Genomic DNA, 23,502 nt, shown 5'->3' with positions numbered 1-23,502 from the left:
AGTAGAAGTTAATAAGGTGATATGTAATTTAGTCCCAAGTTGGAAACTTCTTCAAGCACCCCAGACAAGAACCTTTTAATAATTCACAAATCTTCTCTAAGGCTATGTATGAATAGCTGACATTGTTATGCAGATGTTCATTCCCACAGCCTTTTTCTTCCACCAAATCCCACAGTCCTAGTACATGCACAAAGTGCTACTGTGAGTGACAGCTGCTGTTGACACATGTAGGTTAGGGGAGGAGGTAATGTGTGTGTATGTGGAGAGACGATATAGGGGGAAAAAGTGCGCCGAGATTAATGATGTGCTTGAGCAGGTTCACAAATGAGAAGGTCCAATGTTTGTTTCGAAGGACAATTTGGTATTGATCTGTTAGGTATGAGCATAATCTCAACGCCCAGGGCTACCCTTTGTCTCTTTGCCTGCATGCGGACACATTCTTATATATGTACAGACAGGTAGTACCTCTGTTACCTGAAGACTGTATATGTGTCTTGCAGCAGTTTCATGAATATTAACCTGAAAGGCCTGTCTCCTCTGTGTCCGACCCAGGTCCAGGTGCCGAGGAGGTGACTCCAGGCCACTAATAAATATTAATGATCTGTGGAATGGTGATTGATTGACCCCAACACAGACTGGCCTACATCACACTTGACTGCCACTCATGTTTATTCATTATTTGGAGAGATAGTGTAAAGAGAGACAGAGAGTAAGAAAGTGAGCGTAGAGGAGGTGCCAATGAATAGATTGGCATTTTACATTAGGTTTATGTCTGCAGTTTAGTGATAGATGAAGCTAGTTGGATACTTTCCCAGTGTGAGCTCTTTCTCATGTCCTCTCAAATGCTGCTGTGGTGAGGCTATAATTGAATCTCACAGGCCTGGTAATTCTCCCAGGCTTCAAACTCCACTAATGCAAGGAAGGCAAAATGATACTTTAGAGAAGCCTGTATTCCCATCCCTGCTTCTCTAAAAATTTGATATGGGATAAGAGTTTAATTACAGACATTGTTGAAATTAATAGCAATTAATCGGACTGTCAAACAGTGTTTAAAAGAATTGATCTGCTCCAGTTGCAGTGCGTGCAGATCGTTTTGTATGGGTGACAGCAAGCCGGGCCATATAAAGATCGTAGTTCAGTTTCTGCACATTCATTTAACGGATATTTTCTGTACCGAAAGCAGGATGGAGGGAAATCACGACATATGGTGCCAACATGCTGCAAATTTAACGCGATTGCTTTGTAGTTACTGCGTTTCTCTTTGTAAATATTTTAACATACATTGTCAAGATCTGCACTTCGTGTTAGGATGGCAATCAGGTTTTTATCTCTGCAAGCTTGACAGTGCAGTCTCCTTAATCTACTTTTTTTCTGCACATTTCTGAGAGGCTTATTCCACTTTTTATTTTCAGAGAAGATGAGTGCCCATTGGGAAATCGTCTTTTCTCAAGCAAACAAATCAGACAGACTCCAGATCACTCATTTTCTGTATTTATTTAATTGTTAGAGTTACACTTTAAGGAGGTTATGAGAACAGCACAAATATTTTACTGCCTTAAATACGACATCAAAATTGAAACGTTTTTCTCTCAGTAACTTTTTTTTAATTCATCACTTACAATTACATATTTACACATGAAGAATAAAATGTAGGCTAGTTCAGTTTTATGTCTGTTTTCAATGCCAAAGCCATCACTACCTCCCCCTGGGAAATGCAAACATAAGATGTAATCAGTAACTTTTGGAAATCAAATAAGATCAGTTTTTACTCCTCCTACATGTCAGTTTCAATTTCAGTTTTGAGACTCAACTGTACTTTTGCCCTACGAATAATCTGATGCTCATCATTCTTAGCTTAAAAATTCAAGCCAGTTTTTCTCTTATTAATTTTCCATCTCTTGAAAAGTCTGGAATAAAAGGGATACCAGAGGGGAGCATTTTTCATTCCTGATCCCTTTCCACAAGTTAGCTGTTTACACTGCTTTAGCTCTCTCTCTCTCGAGAGAGGACGGATAAGAGGAATCGCATCTCTGTTTGCTTCTGCGCACAGAGTCCTTGTAAGAAAAGCTGGCAGAGATAAATAACTATAATGAGAAGGAGTAAGAAGTAATGAAAATCTAAATGTTTATTGCAGTTGAATGATCCTGAATAATAAGGAGTTCAGGTTGGGGGGGGGGGTTTCCAAAGAAGTTAGCCATATCTGCAATAACATGTCAATAACTAAAGTTGCTTGTCCTTAACCTTACTCTTGCACTGATATGAATGAGGTGTACCATCTCCTGTCCAATATGGTGAAAGACACTGCCTCAGAGACCTACTTCCTGTCAATCCTTCAGCACCTATTGCTCATCAGAAATGACTATTACATCAGGTAAGTTGTGTTTGTGTTTTTTTACCTACCACTAACTTTGTATTGACCGATGACCTTGTGGTGCTCTCTGTAAGTTTGGTGTAGTTTTTCCTTTACTTTTTCCCCATAAAAAGTGCTACAAAAAGCATAAATTTTAAGGTTTGACATTAGGGACTTGGTTGCTTTGACTGAAAGGTGGAGGCTAGTTAAGGAGCTGGTGTTTTCAATCATCATGTTTATGATGCTGGTGCTTTCTGCCTGGTTATTTGTCAATAATCTGACAAATAATAAGGCTTTTTTTGTTTAATTTTGTTAACATCCCTGTTACTGAGCACGAATTAGCAGATATGAAATATGTGAAAAGCAGCTGCTCAACTGGGTCCAAAAGTAAAATAGCATTAAGTTACAAAACATGTGCACGTGTACACTGTAGTTACATTCTGAAAGGGGAGAAAAGCTTTAAAAATAGCTTGTAGCTATTTTTTATTAATCTCCTTTATTGTGAACTCCAAAGTAAAAAAAAAGAAAGAAAGAAAAGAAAACACTGATCAGAGTACTGCAGGGATAAAGTAATGCCTCCATAATTGCAACCTCAGTGGACAAACAGATTTAGTTTCCAGGTTGTCTGCATTTTTTTAAATTTGGTGCTGAGATTCACTTGAACTCAAGCAAGTACTGATTAGATTTTGGGGGGTGGAGGTAAAGGTCTGATATCATTTCGTCCAATTCATGTCAGTGTTGATTCCTCAGGAACAGCTGGGCCTAATTTTATGAAATCTAAGACAGCTCTAACCCAGGAAATCAAACGCCAACTTACTGTACATTAAGTTTTACATGAATGTAGAATGGGATAAAGTGACGAAGCGGTGACATTTTCTATCCAAAAGGTCCAAAGTCGACTTCACTTTGACATAATGTGGAAAATGAGGGAACATTTTCAACACCATAGATATTTCATTCTTGGCAGGTTGCTAAATTCTTAACATTGCCCTTGTATTATATTTCTTCAAAGTCTTCACTACATAAATTATAAATCTATATAGGTATGGTTGTAAACTGCAACTTAACTGGTTAGCAGAGGCGGTAGTTTTAATTTAATTGATTTTAACCTGTGGGGGTTGCTTTTTATTTTACCTTTGAAGAGGAAAAATATCAGTAGCCGGGAAGGTCGACACTCTTCTAAATAGAGTGATTCTGGTGATTTCGCTGCTGTGTCAGATCTTTTTGCAGAAATAAGACTTAAAAAAGAGAGTTCAAAGATGAAGGAAAGCTGTGAGGAGGACGATGAATTTACCATAGACAAGTTGCTGTTCCCCTCGAGTTATGAATTATGTATTCCTCATCTATTCGGAGGAAGTGAGAAATAGAATTCGCATTAACCATCCAGTATCACTATGTCCACCTCAGCTCGAGTGCCCACAGTGTAAGCCAGCAGTAAAGAGAGATCAGTACCAAAACTCGTAAAAATCGGACGGCCTTTTTAAAGATATGTTTTGGAATATTTCTTTCTTCTTGAGCTTGCATAACAAAAGCAAGGAAAATCTCATACCCAAACATTATCACCCGAAATGCATTATGACTGAGGCCTTTTTATTCCTCGTACATCACTGCTGTGCACTTAGGATGATGGAGGACACAGTGTTACACTGCATGCAGCTATTTCCAATAGATACTATCGGCTATTTTTTGGCCTTTGCCCTAAGAGTTATCAGCTTTTAGGGTTGTGGTTAAAATGTGTGGCTATACCATTTCCACAACATGAAACTAAAACAAAGTGGGAGGCCAGTAAATGGTTGGGTTTAACTGGGATTATTTACTGGTGGAAGTCTTTTAAAGGTAGCTTTCACATGAATAAACTTGTAGTTGTATTTTTCTGTACAAAGTAAGACATTACATTTCTTTGTCATTGTATTAATTTGAATTACCGCTACACTTGGCTCCTTAATTCTCCTTTCAAATAATAACATTAAATGAGCGTTCATTAAATATTATAATTAGTCTTCTAATAATAAGACCTTCTATAATGGGCAGCTGCTCTGTCTACTGTAATTCCTTCTAACACAACACTAGTTGTTTTTCTCCCCTCTGGGGTTTTGGTGTATTTTTGATAATTAATCTCTTCCTGAAAGCCTAATGAATGGGAGCACATCAAACCCACCCAGTAAATATAGAGCAGATCTGCTCTTTTGGAGCCTGGTGATATGGGGATTACACTGGCTATGTGGAGCAGAGCTGGATCAAGTGGCTGGGGCTGTGCTGAACTGCAAGCTATCACTGGAAGAAATGAAGGTGCCAAAGTAAAAGAAGAGGTGGGGAACGATGCAGGGGACATATGCTTGCTTCTGGAGCCCAGCCCTGCCCACTGTGGAGGGGCCTGACAGTTCTGGGTCACTCTCTCCGTCTGCAGTTATCTCCACCCAGCCCCTATCTGCCTGGTGGTGGCGGAGGATGGAGGACGGAGGGAAAATAGGGCGGCTTATTGAGATAATAATGTGGTGTACATTGGTGACAGTTGTAAGCCGAGTGCCATAGTGCTTAAGCCATGCAGGGCGATGTGTGAGCTTTCACTCGCTTGTTCCAGTCATGAGTGGGCGAATCCACCAGGCTTAATTTATGGCATTTCATGCTTTCAAAACAGAGCACCTAAATGCTGATTTATTCTTATTTGCTTTGGCTCAGAATTTTGTGGCTTTTCATTTTCCTGCTCATAACATGATATGGTCTGTCCACCCACAAGGTATCATCAGAACATAGCCTTTGAATTTTTGTGCGGAGTTAAAGCCCCGAAGAAAAAAACAAAACAAAAGTTTTCTGCATTTAATGTTTGATAACAAAGTGTGTTCCTTTTTGCTCAGATACATACTTGAATGATGTACTTTTTTATCTTTTCAGACAAATTACCTGACAGCAGACACATTATTCACGGTTCTGCCTGCTAACATAATTATTTATTTTTCGTGACATTAATGCTCTTTCATTGTAGTGCTCTGGTACAGAGCCATTCAGGTGGGCAGTCTTTGATCAGACTTTGAGTGTCTTGTTTAGATCAAAAATGGAATAAAATGTCAGGATTTTTGGCAGCTTGGATTTTCATTTTTAGGAAGCTATAAATGAACTAATAATGAATTAATATTAGCCACATACAGGTTTACAGATTTTCCAGTGTTGGCTTTGTCATCTTCTTGTTGTAAAATTATACACCCAAATGGTTGCTCGCAAATACACATTCATATTTTCTAAATAACAATAGAATTAATCTACATGAAATTAGTATTATTTGCCAGTGAAAGCCTCTCTGGACTGGTGTACCATGTAATTGTTCCTTTTAACAGAGGGACATAGCTTTTGCTCACTGCACCCACTAAAAATATGTTTATTTAAAAGAGATGAAAGGAGTTCATGTAATTATTGAACCACTGGGTTGTTTATCCTGTTTGTCCAATTGATAATGCTATATTCCACCAATTAATTGTATAATAACCATTATTGCCCAATAAAAAATAAATAAATAGCATTGACAGGATTAGTCGGTCCTATCTGTGTGCACCTGTAAAAAGGATACTTTGTATTTATTCATTTATATTTAAAATAATTGAAAAAATCCATAATTTAGGTTTAATTTGATAAACATCATTAAGTGTCAGTTTTTCACATTTAATGGTTTTCTGGTCAATGTCTTGCTTAGAAAATAATTATCTCTTGCTTAAACTGCCATTGTATTTGCTAAATGTCACTTGCAATTAAAGCTGATAATGGTACAGAGAAAAGGTCACATACCAGCCTGTGTGCTAGAGTCGGACTCTCGGGCCGATTCGCACAACCTTCTTGAAAACACCAAGCACTCTGTCACACTCCTAACTGGCTGACATGTTTTTCTATTCATTGTGCTTTCAATTACTCACATTACACTGATTAGATTTACATTTCAGTTTTTATGGTTTCTCTAATTGGCAAAGATGATTGCAAATTATGCAAGAGGGCAAGCATGGCCTCGGCTACTGTCAGTCACCTTGAAATTGAAAGGCTAACACATACTTGGGTTCTGTGTACCCATTAATCTGCTAATTCCATGTAACGGTTGATCAAATTTAATAGGGTGCCTATTTTGTCCAGCAGCACCCTTTTTGACATGGCATTTTGTGACCTCTGGGTTGGATAACAGACTCATTTGTGGTTAATTAGCCTTGTGGAGTTTGCGTCACTCATATCTTTCTGTGGTTTGTCTAATTGTTCTACTGTGTTTCGTGACTCTTCAGGCCTCAGTACTACAAGGTGATAGAAGAGTGTGTGTCTCAGGTGGTCCTCCATCGCAGCGGGATGGACCCGGAGTTTGTCTATAATAAAAGATTGGATGTGGACTTCACCCACATGATTGGTAACTAGAGAATTGTTTCATAATCATTTGTTACTTGCTAATTACACATACTGTAAGACGGCACAGCGATGCAGTGGTTTGAACTGTGCCTGTTATGATATGATGTGTGTTGACAAACAAAATCTAAATGTTAATATGTGAATAAAAAGTCACCTTTGCTTAAGGTAAAACAAGTACCTTAAGTAAAGGTGACTTTTTTTAGATCCTGTGCTTCAGGAGTTATATTAGGAGTTATATTCATTATTCTCCCAGAGCCTTCGTCTAACATCTCCAGTGACTTGTCATAAGATAAGAGGGTCATTTAATTATTAGTTAACTGAATCCAGTTAATTCAGGAAGAAAAAGCCCTGTTAGACTTTAAAAAAATCTTGCTTGTAGTCTTCCAGTGAAAACATCTATTTGCACTGTGTTACTAATGGGTATCTTTTTAAACAGAGAAATAAATAACACCACCATGTGTCTCTCAGTTGTGTCACCAACAGTTCTGCAACTTGCCAACAAAGGGTCATTAAAAGTTTCTAAACCTATGCACAGAGGATCGGTGCAGTATTAAAGACGTTTTTTTTCCTTCTCACTTCACTTGGATTTAATCAAGTAATTTTAAAAAGAAACAAAAAATCTGTTTTTCTTTTCACATCTTCATTTAGTTTTTGAAAGGTGTCTATTCACTTGTGTTTTTATCCACATTCACCACAGGTTTTTCATTTTCTAAATGAAAAATGTGTAGCTAAATATGTGATTTAGCAAATAATTAACGCCTAGAATTTGCACTTTTGCTACCTACAGGGCAGATGTAAAATGTGGGATTTGTAAAGGCAAAGCTAACAAAATAAAATAAAAGATAGAGACGTCTGATTTGATCCATATTTATATACTCTGATTTCTTTCTTTTTGTTTCAAGGCACATACCCTTAGGCAACAGATAGCTAACAGTCGGTGGTGGTGTTCTTGTTACAATAAAACACTGATGTTAATAAAGAAGTGGAATAGATGAAGGGGTGAGAGATAAGTACATTTGCTAATCAGAACCAAGAGTTGCACAAGGTGCTTAAATGTTAATACAATTTTAATGAAATCTAAAAAAAATAATATTATGTTATCGCTGGCTGATAATGCTACATTAAATGAAATGAAATTAAAAATTCAGTGATTGATGCGATCTCCCAGACCTAACAGTTGTTCCAAGATTTAAAAAAACAAAGAAAAAACAATCCCCAGCTTTTATGCACTTTTAAAACAATATGCGACTGTAAATCTCAGGAGCCTGTAAGGCACACCCACAGATGCATTTGAATTATCTTTTGACCATGGCCAACTTCTCTTGCAGATCAGCTTGTGGATAAAGCCAAAGTTGAAGAGAGTGAGCAGAAGGCAACAGAGTTCTCCAAAAAGGTGAGACATTAATCACTCCAGCAGCGCCCCTCGGTTGGTCAGCTCCCATCAGGAAAGTTTTTTCTTCCTCCGAGCTCCCAGACAAGCTATTGATTTTCCATGCCCTGATCAATACCTGGCTGTGACGGTACATGATCCGTATCAGCATTACAAGAATCAATGCAGATGTTCTGATGTATACTTATTTGTGCACAGGGCCAGGGTAGAGTTAAGTTATATGCAGACTCTGATACATGTTTTTAAGCTGATGCTTTATGAGCCTCTTACTGTATTTTAAATTAGTTGTATTTTAAATTACTGGCTTGATTGATGGTTTGTATTTTTGGAGAGAAATAAAATTCAAAACCTTTCTTTCAGCGTCGTACTTTTAGTAATAAATTGTGTTTTATGGAGAAACATTATCACGGGCTGACAACACCCCAGTGGGGGTCCTGGGAATGTTTTTTCCTTAAGAATCATGCCCCACCATCGTACCGGGCACCCTACTGGGACAGTGAAATCATTGTAACGACACGGCATAGTTTCTGCAAAGGTTAGAACCATCAGGATACATGAAAGCCAAGCCTGAACCAAAGACAGAGGACAACAGGGCTCTGGGGACACGGGACCTATGAACAGAAATTGTCCAGAGAGTGTAAGGTGGCGTGTTTTGGTGTCTGTTGACATGCCCTGTGGCCAATCTCTGGAGACACCCTGCTGCTCACCAACCTCTGTGCCCATGTGTTTACATCTTTGTATATGTGTTCTGCACATAGACATCTTAGTATTTCTTGTTGCAGTTTGATGAAGAGTTCAGTGCACGGCAGGAGGCCCAAGCCGAGTCTCAAAAGAAGGAAGAAAAAATCAAAGAGTTGGAGGGGAAGATCCAAGCCCTGGAGTCCCAGGTAAATCCATTTTTACTCTACAGAACAATGTTGCATTCCCCAGAGATCTTTATAGTGTATCTTTCCCCAAAAAACAAGAAAACAAAGATAGGTGAAGCTCGGTTGTCCAAAACTTTTCTGTTTTTAAAATGAAAGACTAAGAATGTGCAAATAAATGTGTTTGTCCTAAAATCGTAGCACAGAAAAGTAATGGCGCCACTAAAAGAAAGTTTTGTTTTTATCCGGATACCTTTCCACCCCACTTACAGATGCAAAGCTACTGTAAGTGGGAGTTATCACCCATGCAAGAACATTTGATTTAATAAGGGGTCAATCTCCTTCTTAAGTTGTATTTCTTTATATGGACGAATTGCTCTATTGAAGCTTTTCCTATGAAATTCTATCATCACAGACATCGATTGCATTTCTTTTTCTTGGCCTCCACATCATTTCTTCCCAGGCAAAATCTTCCATTTTGAATGCAGAAAATGACTGCTATTTCCCCCTTAACCCAATTTCAAACACTTTAGTACTACCTTGGGACAAAAAGGCAGTTTGCCTCCCTGCTTAGGGAATTTAATATAAACCAGCATTGAAAGATGGTATAGCTACATCCGTACCAGAGGTTGCTTTTTCTTTCAAACATTCATATCTCGTGGCTTATGTTGGTACTTACCAACTGATAAACTGCATATGTGGTCCAGGAATCACTTTCACAGCTCAGAACCTTTCAGATCTCACGTCAGTCTACAAAAAATACTGTTGTGCAGAATGAACTTCAGCTGGTTTCATAGCCAAAGTTATGTAGCCGTTTTCTCCTTCGGATTCAGTTTGTGTGTAGATCTCACTTCTGTGCTTCATACGCCTACAGGGTGTGTCGCCACTTCTTACCTGCACTTGTAACCTCTGAGGTGTCAAATTGAGCCATAACAAATTAACGCATTACATCTAACCGTTTAATAGAAATGTAGGTGTGTGTGCAGGTGCACAGCCCTGATAAAAAGAATGAGTTTTACATATTTATAATTAACTTTTAACATCCTTAGTAAGTTCTAAAATCATTTTAGTTCAAGCTCAGATGAACAACAATACATTAAATATTGTTATTTATTTAACAAAACTTTAGCCAAATATAACAGAAGCAATGTGTGAAAAACCAAGTGCACCCTTCTAGTTCTGGGAATTAAGAGTTTAAGTAGCAGTCAGGTACTGCTAATCAAATGCACTTGATTAACTGATCGTGTGTGAGCACCTCTTTAAAAGCAATTCGTGACAATTTGCACATCTGGATGGTACAGGTGTGGGCTAATACAATGCAAAGGAGGAAAGATATCAGCAGTGATCTCAGAATAAGCAATTGTTGCTGCTCATCAGTGAGGAAAGGGTCATAAGTACCTGTCCTAATGGTCCCACTGTAGTCCATCATTCTACAGTGGGAAAGAGTATTTGCAAGTGGAAACATTTAGTCTTCCCAGGAGTGGACTTGCCAGCCAATTCACCTACAAGCTACGTATGTCAGACTCTGCAGGCTTCAGTTAACAAGTTAAATGTTAAAGTTCATGTTAGAAAAGGACTGAACAATCATGGCTTGTTTGATAGGGTTGGCTGGATTAAGCCTCTTCTCTCCAAAAACAACATGGCAGCATGGCTTGGGTTAGGAAAGCTGCATATGACCAAACCACAAGGCTTCTGAAACCATCTCCTTTGGATGGATAAAACCAACGTGGGGATAATGCACAGCGCCACATTAGGGAAAACTAAACACAGCACATCACCACAAGCATGTCAACTGTCAAGAACAGTGGAGGAAGGGTGATGATTTTCAGGCAGGCTTGTTTTGCAGAAATAGGACCCTGACAGTTATTGAGTAGACCATGAACTCTTCTGTATACAAATGTATTTTACATTCAAATATGAGGCCATCTGTCCAGCAGCTAAAGCTTGGCTAAAACTAGGACACACAACAGGAAAATGATCCCAAGCACAGCAGCAACAACAAAATGGCTGTTGAAAGAAAAGTATCAAAGTATTGCAATGGCCCAGTCAAGGTCCAGACCTGAACCCGAATGAAAAGATGTGGCAGGACCTTAAGAGAGCTGTGTATAAATGAATGCCTGCGAACATCACACAGTAAATACGAGGATGCGAGAATTCCTCCACAACAGGAACTGATAAAGTCATCCAGAAAACGACTGATTAAAGACATTTGGGAGTTATTGCTGCTAAGAGGAGTTCTACATGCCTTTGAATTATAGGGTTTGCTTTGTTTCTCACACATGACTTCTACATTTTGGCTTAATTTTAATAATAATGAGACAGTTGCTGTTTATTTCAGGTTGTATTTACTTAATTTTAAGACCTTGTAAGGAATATGTAATCCTTTATTATGTCCTGATAAGTCAAAGCTTACCATAGAGAGCGTACTGCAGTAAACATCTGCATACCTTAGTATTTACTAAGTGTCTGATCAATAACAGGACGTGTTTTTACCTGTGACATCTAAAAGGACAAATCTCTTCTGCTCCTGTATCCACTGAGCATCTATAAATCCGTGCTGCTTGTTCATGGGTTTGGTCATATAACAGGTACCTCAAACAGGCTGAATTTGTTTTGGCTTTTCATTGTTCCCAAACTAGTTCATCACTCCTTTCCTAAGCACTGCAAGCCCATTTTAATCAGTCCATAATCGCCACCTCCCCTGCTCAGCCTTGTTCTTTCTTTGCCTTGCTCAGTCTTTGTGTACATCAGGTTGTGCTACCTTTACCTGCCCTAATTCCCTCGTTGGAGCTTTTAACAATCTTTTTTCTGCACTATAACACACCTTTCCCTCATCTTCCCACAGCAGGTCTGTGTCTTTTGAAGACTAGCTGGCTATGGTGCATTAACACGTAGCGTACAGCAGAGATGCTCCGGAGAGTCAAACTCTCTCTTTCTCTGTTTGTCTGAATGCTCCTTCAAAGAACAGCTACTGCTGGAGAGCTGCAGAGACATTAACCTCGACAGGGAAACATGTCATTTGTTTGGCACAAATTACCAGAGTGTTGCTGTAAGAACTTTAGATTATTCCCAATTCAGCCTAACGTAACTACGCTATATACCGTATCGTATTTGTAAGAGAAGACTGCACTTGCTATACCTTTTGTCAGAAAATTACAAAAAATACTGGGTCTGTAGTAAGAACTCAAACAACGATGTAATCCTCTCAGACAGATGAGATTCTGTTACTTCAGGAAGACCGGTCTGTAAGAATGTTTTTTTCCTTTTCCGTGTTTGACACGATACTAGTGCCGTAGAAAAGTCATTAACTGTGAGTGCGCAGAGCCTTTAAATCGGTGTGAGGACACGCATTCAGCTTGCCCATCAAAGCAGCTGTGCGATTACTGCCGTTTTACTGAATATGAATGAAGTGGGAGCTAACGCTAACCTTTCATCTCCTACACTGAATTCTTGTCAGATATTAAAACTCACGCATGCCTGAGTTGCTTCTCTTCACCTTGTTTGTGAACCAGCACATTTAATGAGAGTGTTTCTTCAGAAACTTTGGCATTGTAACAAGCAGCCTGTTTGATGTGTCTGTGTGATTATCTCCCAATTGAGTTGAGTGGAAATTCTCCTTGTAAACATTAGGAGAAGGACTTCGAAATCACAACAAAGTGCAATCCATCCACCTTTTCCCCAAACCTTAGCATGGATCCATTCAAGGCAAAAGGGAAGATATTCACTGAATTGGCTCCGGATTTGATGAATAATGTAGCACTGCAGTGGTAGACTGGAAAACTCAGTGCCATCCCATTAATAGGTTTTAACAACCTGGGGATCTTGTAGCTGACCCAGCATGGCCCCGAGAGCAACTGGAGGTGCAGTAGACTACTTTCTCTGCCTTTTACTGCCAAACTGCTGTCTACCTTGACTGATTAAAGAATTCTTCTAAACTGATAATGCCTGCAGAAGTTTCAGTGTAGTAAATATGTGTGCCTTTGCGTTTACCCCAGCATACACAGTTAAATTTAGAATATTCACATCTGTCATACATCATTACATTCTTACACATGCTTTTATTCTAACTATCTGGTTTTCTCAGAAAGCAGGGGAAATGATACCTGCTGAAAATCTTGCTCTTTAAAAGCACTTTGGGGTCCTTGGGGACTAGTAAAGCGCTATATAAATACAGGCCATTTACCATTTATTTACCATTTAAAACTTAGATATCTCATAGCTTTGAACTTTTAATCCCTGAGGTTGAACTATAAAGTAGCATTTCTCTTTGCTTTGAATATTGCACTTCACTACCATTATACAAAATTCTTTCAAAATAAAAAACTCTTCTTAAGACACGCAGCTGAAAAGTTTTCATCTTCTCTTCCATTACACACATTCAATATTTAGTTTTCTACAGTTCATAGTAAGGAATGTTCTGTGGGAATAACTCCATAAAAACACAAAATTGTTGTTACTTTGGAATATATTCCTATCTTCTTTCTTTTGGCAAAGTTGCCCGGAGTGAAATATCAAAGCAAAATCGGTACATTTCTAAAACAAAGGCTGCGCAGTAAAATCAATGCCCATCACACATCTAAGAGTTCTGGGTTGAAATCTATTTTGTGATGCCAGAATGAGAAAAAATTGAAATAGAATTAGGTTTTTGAAGGTACACCAACTGTCAGTGATGCTGCGCCTTGTTCCTTTCATGCAGTCATTACTCCGCGCCGGTGTTCTTTTGAAGAAAGATTAGATGTTGTTTTCAGTGTAAAAGTACAGTACACTCTACTTTGCCTTTTGCACATCAAATAGCTTGTTCAGACAAAATGGGAATATAACACTGTACTGCCATTGTCATTAACTGTGTGAAGGACGTCCTTGTTGTTTCTCTGGCTTGATTGTGTTTGGCGTGAGTACTGTACCTGCTCTATTGTACTAGTCTTCCTGTTCCCTGTCAATCTAACCCACCCCCATTTGTGCCTCTTTGTTGCCCTCTGTGCCTCTTGTAATGTATGTGTTCCCATGTGTATCTGTGGTGTGTGTATGTGCGTGTGTTGTATCTGCACAGTTAACTATTGAAAATGACAAGCTCAAAGAGGCTCAGAGACTCATCAGGGAATCTGAAGCCAAGGTGGGTGTCCCCGTTGCATGTGTGGCCCTTGACATAATCTCACATTTAATCCCCGAAAAATCCAAGTGCGTTTTAATGTCATTGATTTGTGGTGCTTTAAATCTGTTTTTGGATTGTTGGACTGATCTTTTGTCTCATATTTTCTCTCAGCATGCTTGCCCTTTGTATTATATAGCACATATTACATAGAACTTTTGTGAACTTCACAAAAAAAGTTCACAAAAATACTTTTTTTTTTCTTTTGATATAAATGAATTATTGCCTCTTGACTTTACTAATCAGCAACAAATAATGTGCTCTGTATACTGCATGTGTGGAAGAGCGAGAGAATATATCAACTGAACGTTGAGAATCTCTATAGCTGCTTTCAGCCGCACACATTGCTTGCTTGTTTAATGTAATTTTCATAAGTAAACACTTGTGATTGAATTTCTTTATCAGAGATGAGATTGGGCAAAGATTTAATCACATAGCATTCAGAGTTAATTACCTGTCACGCTGACCTCCCCTTTGAGTTCAGAAGAGTATGAATCCATTTGGGTGGGTTAGATTTTGTATTAGATTGGTTGTCTACTTTACACAGAGCTCCAGATGGGCTCTGGTAGAGTAACATCAATAAAAAAAGGATCACTTGCCAGCACAATATATTTTAATAAAATATGCTGCCAAATACACATATTAGATCTGAAGTAAAAGTGAATTTAAATTGTATTTTAGTAAGTAATCATGGTTTTTGCACATATAACATAGACCTCTATTTACTAGTTCACATATATATACTTTGGGTTTGTATATTTTGTATACACTGCATGCAAATCATGTGTGACCTTGATAATTGCAACACAAGAATCACCTTATTTCCTTTAAGGTAAAAGACGTACAAACGTTTATTCGCTGTACAACATTTTGTTGTGTTTATTTTGATACCCGAGGAAGAATATGCCGGCGGCAGTGGTTTGGGATCCCAAGAGTTCCATGGAACACTGGGCTTATTATTACAGGGTAGAACAGGGAGGTGGATAGAGAGAGAGATACTCGGAGGGCCCCTCAGTATGGAAACAACGGCACTCTAATTTAGCAGCTAATTTGCTTCCATTCTCTCATATTAATCTTAAAAGAGAAAACGGGCCACAGAGGGTTTGAGATTGACAGACATGTAATCATTGGATGTAGATTTTACTGAGAGGCTCTGGGCAATCTGTGAAAAAAAAACTCCAGGCAGAACACCTTTTTAATTCCGTCTCTAATAAACAATCCGCCAATGCTATTATGTAATGAAACAATATGTAATGTCTTTAAATATGAAGCCAATTGCATTTTAAGCACACAATCAAGTGAGTAGGGGAAATTTAAATAGTACGGAATTGGTTTTAGAAATGAAAAGTGCAAGAGGAAATCCTATTTGGTAAGAGCAGACATCTAATCAGCTCTGAAAATCAAACCCTGTCAGAGCTAGGGTGTACTTACTGTATTTGCATTATTTATTTTTGGTATATATCAAGCAATTACAGATTTTTGGTGTTTTGTTGATTTATTAGGCTGGAATAAAAACTTACAATTTACAAATATAAACTTTATTATTAATTATCTCCAATGAGAGGACGGTTTTCCAAACACATAAGGCCTCTGCACTTCAGTCCTTCTCGGCTCAGTTATCCACATGCAGCAGGTTCCTTTTGGAGTACCCCTTTATCTTGCAGTAGATCATCAGTAGCAGTCCAAGACAGTTTAGTTGGAGTACATCCAAATATAAGACAAGAGACGTTTTGGGGAGTAGCGGTATTGAGTTGGGAGTTGGGAAGGACTGGGACTAGCTGGTTACCAGCAAGTGAGCTTTCAAAATAAGAACACCTGGAATCTTTCTGTATGAGGCCTCATAGATAATGGTCACAGACTGAAAACCAAGGCATAAAGGGTATAGGGTTCGAGACTATGCACAGACTATGCACAGAAAGAAAGGTATAACGATGCAAGACATTTTGTGTGTTAGTAAAACTGTCCAAGAACATGGTAGCTACTAGCTACCGTCATTCTCAAATGAATGAACCACCGACACAGTCTTTCTAGGTCTGACAGCCCAGCCAAGCTGATTAATCGTGGATAAATTGTTGTTGTTAGACATGTAACTTAGAACTTTGTGGTTGCTGTTGAGATCCATCTTTTGGAGACATTCTGTTCCCCAACATCTTTTACAGGGCAATCACTGGTACAGCACTCCACCAATCAGGCATTTATGGAAGAGCGGCCAGATGGATGCTAAAAGGCACATGACAGTCCACTGGAAGTTTGCCACTACCTGAATAATTATCACAAAATGAGAAGCAAATGCTCTGCTAAAGCTAAACACAAATTTAACTATAGCTGCATTTAACTATAATAGTGCAACTCTAGAGAGACATGAACATTGCTGTTCTTTGACACCCCCTATCATACCTAGTTGTGCCTGAGCATTATTGCCATAGAGAAAAGGAGAAACTCTAAAAAGCTCAAAGACTTAAGGTTCTTATTTCTGCCACCAGAATGTTAACCAAATTCTAACTGAAGAATCTGCAAATGGAATATTTATATATTTGAAACATAATCTATAAAAGACAACTGTTGTTACTTTGTTGCTGAAATATTGTCTAGTATTGATTGATGAGAGAAAAATCCATTATAAAATTAGGCTGAAACATACCAGTGTAGAAATGTAGACATCATAAAAGGAGCCTGAAAATGCTTTGAAGGAATGACATATATGGAGTGGCGTGCAAAGGAAACGATCCTTACAGGGCTGATAGCAAAAGTTAACTTCGCTAATTTCCAGAGATATGCCAGTTAGACATAAGAAAATTCACAGACCTTTATATGTCTAGTGAATTTGCTCCCACTTGACCTTATAATTCTTGACTTTAGTGGCAAGTTTCAAGGATATAAAACGGATGCATTCCATTAAAGGAGGTAGATGTGGCTGAGTTTGTAGAGCAGGTAATCAGTAAAAGCAAGATTAGTGGTTTGCACACATAGGACACGGAGGCCTCTTTACTGTCCTTGTAGCTTTTTGTATTAGGAACATCAGTTTCAATCAAATCAAAGGGAGTTTACATGCATATGTGGGCCATTGTTGACATCTGTGTTCTGTATTTGCAGATTGCTACAGGCCTTACTGCAACTGGAGCACCACCTCCACCACTTCCAGGAGGTGCTGGAGTTCCACCACCACCTCCTCCTCCCCCACCTGGTGGTGTTCCTCCACCTCCTCCACCTCCTCCACCTGTCCCTGGCCATGCTGGCATTCCGCCACCACCACCTCCTCCACCGCCAGGTGGTGGACCACCCCCTCCCCCGCCACCACCTGGTTTTGGGCCTCCACCCCCGTTTGGAGGCCCACCAGGACCTCCACCACCTCCTGGATTTCCTGTTGTTAAGCTGCCTTATGGACTGGAGCCCAAGAAGACCTACAAGCCTGAAACTGTCATGAAGAGGGTCAACTGGACCAAGGTATAGCAGTCTGAGCAGTCATTGGCTGCAGTAGATAATCTTATGTTCACTTATAGTATTAGTTACTTAACAGTGTACAGATGGTAAATGGCCTGTATTTATATAGCACAAACACACATGCACATTTATATAGGGCTTTACTAGTCCCCAAGGACCCCAAAGCGCTTTACATATCCAGTCATACACCCATTCACACACACATTCACACACTGGTGCAGATGCAATGTTACACTTCCATTTTTTTTCCATTACCTAATTTGCACATTATTTACAAGCATTTTTTTCAAACAATTTGGACTGGCATTAGAAGCTGATTGATTGTATATTTTGTAGGTAGGTTTGCAGAGTGATAAAGTGTAAAGTTGAAGGTTCAAACTAAAAGAAACCTCTCTTTAAATCTGTTTCTAATCTAGTCAAACATTCGTTCAGCCATAGGCCAAAGTGCTCCATACTCAGCACCCATTTCAAAGGATTTAACAGTAAACAGTTTTCACTCAAATGTCCTTGGATTTGCACATTCTTAGCATAATTGAATGGAGACTTTGTTGTGTAATTTTCCATCACATTTGAATATAATTTCAATAGGACATTCTCTTGATTTGCATTGTATTTTGCCATAGATAATTTATCCGTTGCCCCAGGAGTTCTCAGGATTATTTTAATGGTTCTTTACTGATACTTATGTGACCTTGTGTTTTATTCTGAAATTACTGACTGCAAACAAAATATCAGACTAGTTTACTTCACATAATGCTAGAAGTGCAATGATTTTGTAGAATCAAGCCACTTAAAAAATAATTATGAAGGCTGTCGACAGTATCTATCCGTGTGCTTATTATTTTACAGTGCTTAAACAGGTCATGCACATTTTTCTGTCTTATCCCAATTATTTATCCAACCACATGCCACCAAAGGCATAAAGCGACAATGTGAAAATGCAAGTCAACAGTGATTGCACTGCACTAAAAAGCACTGAGGTGGTGTTCTGGGTTTGAATTATTGGTCACCTTAAGAATTCTTTAAAATGGCAAATATGCTAATGTTTGACTCTGTGTAGGAGGTTCCTGAACGGTAAGTAAGATTAATAATAATGGGATGTCATACCCATTGTGTAAACAGTCGGGGAAACAGCAGTTTGTTTCTTAATAGAAGGCATTCCTGTGTGTTTGTTTTTGCCTTGATATTTTAAATGTGATTAGTCATTTTCCTGTGAAATATCTATGTGGTTCAGTTGTGTTATATGACTTGTGTGCATGCGGTGTAGCACAAATGACCGTTGTCTCTGAAGTGTACAGAAACAGGTTAATGTGCAGCAGCATTAACCTTGCCTCCACAGGAAATGTAGTTTTGTGATGCAAATGAAATTCATAACCACCTGAGGAAAAACAATCTGTGTCTCTTGTGTCGATTAAGTGGGACATGAGTCGTCTGTCTTCGCTGTGTGCAGCAGGCAGAAGTATAGGAGTACTAGGAATGATTTGGTTGTATAAAAAAGAAAGGGGAAGGACATTGTTTCATAATTTCAAACCTTCCCTCTATTAGACGATACATGTCCAACAAAAGTATCGTACAAATGAGAAAATGTGACTCTTATAGTTTTAAGAAGATGTTGAGCAGCTACCATCCATCCATCCATCTTCGTTTACTTATTCGAGTCTGAGGGGCAGAAAATGCCAGTAGAAAATTTATCAGTCAAAGTCCTGTACAGCTCTCACTACTGCTGCACAGGGACTGGATAGAGGACCAGTATCCTGAACCAGTCCAAACAGGATCCCCTAGGCAGACCTTCCCAAAGTGTGGGGCCATTCCGGGGGGGGGGAACCAAAACTAAACGCTTGGACACTGCTAGCGCGGGGCGCCCACAGAAACGCAAAGCAGGAGATGAAGCATCGCTGAATATGTTTCCAAACCAACTTCATTCTAAGCCAAAGACGAGAAAATACGGTGAAGCAAATCTTCCCTTTGGCTTCACCTGCACAAGTACCAAGGTAGGTCTCCCTGCAGGATTGGTTTTCCCTTCGTCGGGAGCAGCGCTGGGTTCTCCAAATCACGGACAAACAGGATCCCACGTTCTTGATTTTTACTTTACAAACACTTGTTGTAATGACTAACTACTCCTGACATTTTGGAGATGTTTGCTCTTATACAGTAAAGTTGCAGCGGGATACAAATAACATCAGGCTGATCCTGCCACGATTTGTCTAAATCACGGACAAACATTTTTCTTGTAAAACAAAGGGGGGCCTAGCAAAAAAAGTTTGGGAACCACTGGCCTAAGGAATACGGTTGAATGCCTTCTCCAAGTCCACAAAGCACTTACAGACTTGTTCGGCAAACTCCCACGTAGCCTTGAATGTCCAAAGGAGGATAAAGACCTGGTCCAGCGTTCCAGTACTCATTGTTCGTTTCCATGAGATTCGACTAACAGACAGACTCTTCTCTCCAGCAGCCCACATTTCCATGCGACCCTACAGAGGAACATTAAACAAGAGAATCCCACAACATCTAGAGCCAGAACATAGTCGGGGTGAATTTCATCCATCCCAAGGGACCTGTCATCTAGGAGTTATGAAGTCAGTGGCGTCCCACCCTCACTGTACACAGTATGAGTAGAGCATCACTTTCCCTCCTCAGTTACTGATGGTTTGCCAGAATCCCTTTCAAGCTCTCTCAAGGAGTCTGGTTCTAGACCTTAAGCCATGTGTTGAGATGATACCTACTATATCTACCTGGTATTGCTCAACATCACTCATTAGTTCAGGCTCCTTTCCTACCAGAGAGATGATGGAAGTTTTAAGAGCTAGTTTCAGTAGCTACAGGTTTGACCAGTTTGCCTTGGGCTACGCAACCAGCATAAGCTCCCAATAACATAGCTCCTGGGATCACTTCGACACACAAACACCTTCACCACGATAAGGTGGAGATTCAATGGATGAGTTGTACAGAGCACATTGAGGTAGCTCATATTTAAGCTCAAAATTAAATCATTAAATTGCAGTAAGTGCTTTCTCACAAGCATAAAGATGTAATTTGTGTTTCGCTCTGCTCAGGTCCAACAGGGTAAAGCCAATATTCACTTACAGGCCAAATGTTAAACAAAATATTAGGAAAATGAGAAAAAAAGTTCAGATTCATTCAGTTTTCTTTTAAGCCAATTTAAAATGGTAACACTTTATTTATTTTTTTATATATTCTGTATATATAAAAACATTTTATGCGATTTACCTCAAAATACCTTTGTATTCGGTCTTGAAAAAATATGTGACTAATTCACAAGCTTTTATAGTGTCTTTGGTGCTTTGTTTACCTGCAATTCAGGACCTCACTTAAAAGAGAGATGGACTGTGGTTAGATTGTTTCATGTCATTGCCTTGACTTAATAGCACAAAGTAGGAGCAGAAAAAAATTCTAAAGCGCAAGCTGTTTTGTTGTGCTACTTTCATGTAGACGAAACCTTTTAGTTGGTTAGGTATTTGGTTAAGTATTTTTCTGTTGCTTTTATTTCTGTCGGTTTAAAAAAACAAGAAAAAAGAGTGGAGCCTGAAATCTGTGACTTCACAGACTCGCACTCTGCATAGTGTATATTGGCAGATATACATGTCCTAACCTATAGTCCTATAGTTGCAATTAAAGTAGTCACTTCTGGAATTTCAATGTTCTTTGATTAGTACTTCCTTTTTATTAATAGAGTTCAAAGGGCCAGGCGTGTCAATGACTGTCACACAAAAGCCATAGCCACCCTTTGATAAAATTCATGAGATCCCTGTCTGTTTTTCTGCTTTTCATGTCGTGGACAGTCAAATACCAACCCTAAAATTGCTACTATGCTGTGTGTCCCCCCATTGGTCACACGCAATTGTGCAAACTATAAATTGCTTCCACATTCTAAACACTTGGAAAGCTAACATTAAGTCATTTTTAATATTTACATATTTATCCATCCATCCATTCGCTTCCACTTATCCTTTTCAGGGTCGCGGGGGGCGCTGGAGCCTATCCCAGCTGTCATAGGGCGAGAGGCGGGGTACACCCTGGACAGGTCGCCAGTCTGTCGCAGGGCCAACACACAGGGACAGACAACCATTCACACTCACATTCACTCGCACATTCACACCTAGTGGCAATTTGGATTATCCAATTAACCTATCCCCACAAGCTGCATGTCTTTGGACGGTGGGAGGAAGCCGGAGTACCCGGAGGGAACCCACGCAAACACGGGGAGAACATGCAAACTCCACACAGAAAGACCTGATGGTGGAATTGAACTCAGGACCTTCTTGCTGTGCAGCAACAGTGCTAACCACCGTGCCACCTTATTTATATTTACATATTTATTTCGTTAAAATTCTTTTTCTTGCTACAATAATTTGTAATTCTTGTGAAACAGCTGTTATACGCATAGGCAATTAAAACAAAACAAACAAACCTATTTTAGGCACATGTGTGTTATGTTTGTATACGTGGGTCGAATAGAAGCAAATAAGAGCACAGAGGTTATCTATCCCGGACACCAAAACAAGCTCATGATTGACTCTGCAACACTGTTATACTTATTACTGTTACTATACAGCATTGGGAGTAATGGACCAGAGCTAGATGGAGATTGGTCTGTGTTGCATGAGTGTTTTACTTAGACGTCTTTCAGTGTGAAATGACTGTGTTTTCGAAGATGGTTATTGGCAGCTTTGCACTGGGTCAAGTGCAAATTCGAGTGTTTGACAAAAAGCCACAGATATGGTCTCATTATAGCACTTAATACAGTGTACAGCGGAAGTAGGCAAATGGTATAGATATTGATGATACACTACTACAGTAATTAGATGTGTTCATGTCTTGATCTTCCTTTACACGCCTCCATTTTCGTCTTTACTAAGCAGCCGTGTGATTCCTACGATGTTGGTTTTTGTGTCTGTTCACTCGGGTAAAGTTTAGCATGGCTAAGTTCATGCGGTTTCTCGTCATATGCAAATATTAATGTATCCCTCACGTTCTCCTGTTGCTGTTTGGTTATTTCTTGTTTGCCACTCAGATGCTAAAGATGCCACTCAAGGGCATGTGTGTGGCCGCACGCAGCAAAAACACTCACAAACTCCCTCTCCAGTGAGAAGAACTTTTGAGTGGCAGCTTGGTGGAATGACGGTTTCTGATTGTGGTGATAATGGAATCCTTGTGTCATTGCAGATAGTGCCTCAGGAAATGGCAGAGAATTGCTTCTGGATCAAAGTCAAAGAAGAGAAGTTTGAGAATCCTGACCTATTTGCTCAGCTTTCCCTCTGCTTCTCCTCACAGAGCAAAGGTAAGGAGGCATCATCTTTCTCCACCCCATCCTTAATTAATCAACAGACATATGCTTCCTTTGGCGTCTTTTCTCACTTAAAACGTAATTGTCTCGACACCACCACCACTGTTTCTGTTTGGTCTCAGTTCAAATCTCTATGCCAGTTATGCATACCAATGCTTGTGTTTCACTGTGTTTATGTGTCTATGAGGAAGTTAAAATGCCAAGTAGCTCCTTTTTGTATTTGTTGTTTGTACCCACTGAGTAGTTTCAGATCAGTGGTTTTTATTTTTGTGTGTGTGGACGTGCACAAACCCGAGCTTGTACATATATGTGTGAATCAAGAGCGGCCATGCTTTGTTTGGTTCTTGCCTTTTCCAGTCCAGTAGACCAATCTTCCATCAGGGAAGACGTGAAGGCTTTGGTGAAAGAAGCTCTGGGAATTTACTTATCCCGGCCAGTTTGTTTCTCAGATACACAACCAGGCTACCTAACTTGCTGATGAACAACACAAGCAGTGCAGCGCAAGTTTGTTTTTATATGGAAGAATATGTGTGTGTATATGTGTGTGAAGGCACTTGATGTATTCCTCCCATGACAATTTGAGTGTTTTCCACTTCTTTGACAGCGAGCGTGTGCATGTGTGTTTGTGTA

At 39.4% G+C, this 23,502-nt stretch overlaps 1 protein-coding gene across 7 annotated transcripts in view; it reads left to right on the top strand.

The window, feature by feature from the left end:
* Positions 1-23,502, top strand: part of diaph2 (diaphanous-related formin 2) — a 373,933-nt gene that overhangs the window by 127,375 nt on the left and 223,056 nt on the right. For 6 of the 7 annotated variants that reach the window (XM_085433575.1, XM_085433570.1, XM_085433569.1 and 3 more), the window contains 7 exons: positions 2,255-2,371; positions 6,607-6,725; positions 8,053-8,117; positions 8,897-9,001; positions 14,028-14,090; positions 17,220-17,570; positions 22,752-22,866. In XM_085433575.1, the coding sequence (XP_085289701.1) occupies positions 2,255-2,371; positions 6,607-6,725; positions 8,053-8,117; positions 8,897-9,001; positions 14,028-14,090; positions 17,220-17,570; positions 22,752-22,866 (935 nt within the window). The remainder of the gene's footprint in view (positions 1-2,254; positions 2,372-6,606; positions 6,726-8,052; positions 8,118-8,896; positions 9,002-14,027; positions 14,091-17,219; positions 17,571-22,751; positions 22,867-23,502) is intronic. The other variant, XM_085433573.1, reaches the window with a different exon arrangement.

Source organism: Copadichromis virginalis, linkage group LG2 (assembly GCF_057382275.1).
Source record: "Copadichromis virginalis isolate Kocher_CV1m ecotype Utaka linkage group LG2, C_Virginalis_male_GT1.1, whole genome shotgun sequence".
NCBI lineage: Eukaryota > Metazoa > Chordata > Actinopteri > Cichliformes > Cichlidae > Copadichromis > Copadichromis virginalis.
This window is presented reverse-complemented; position numbering and strand designations above follow the sequence as displayed.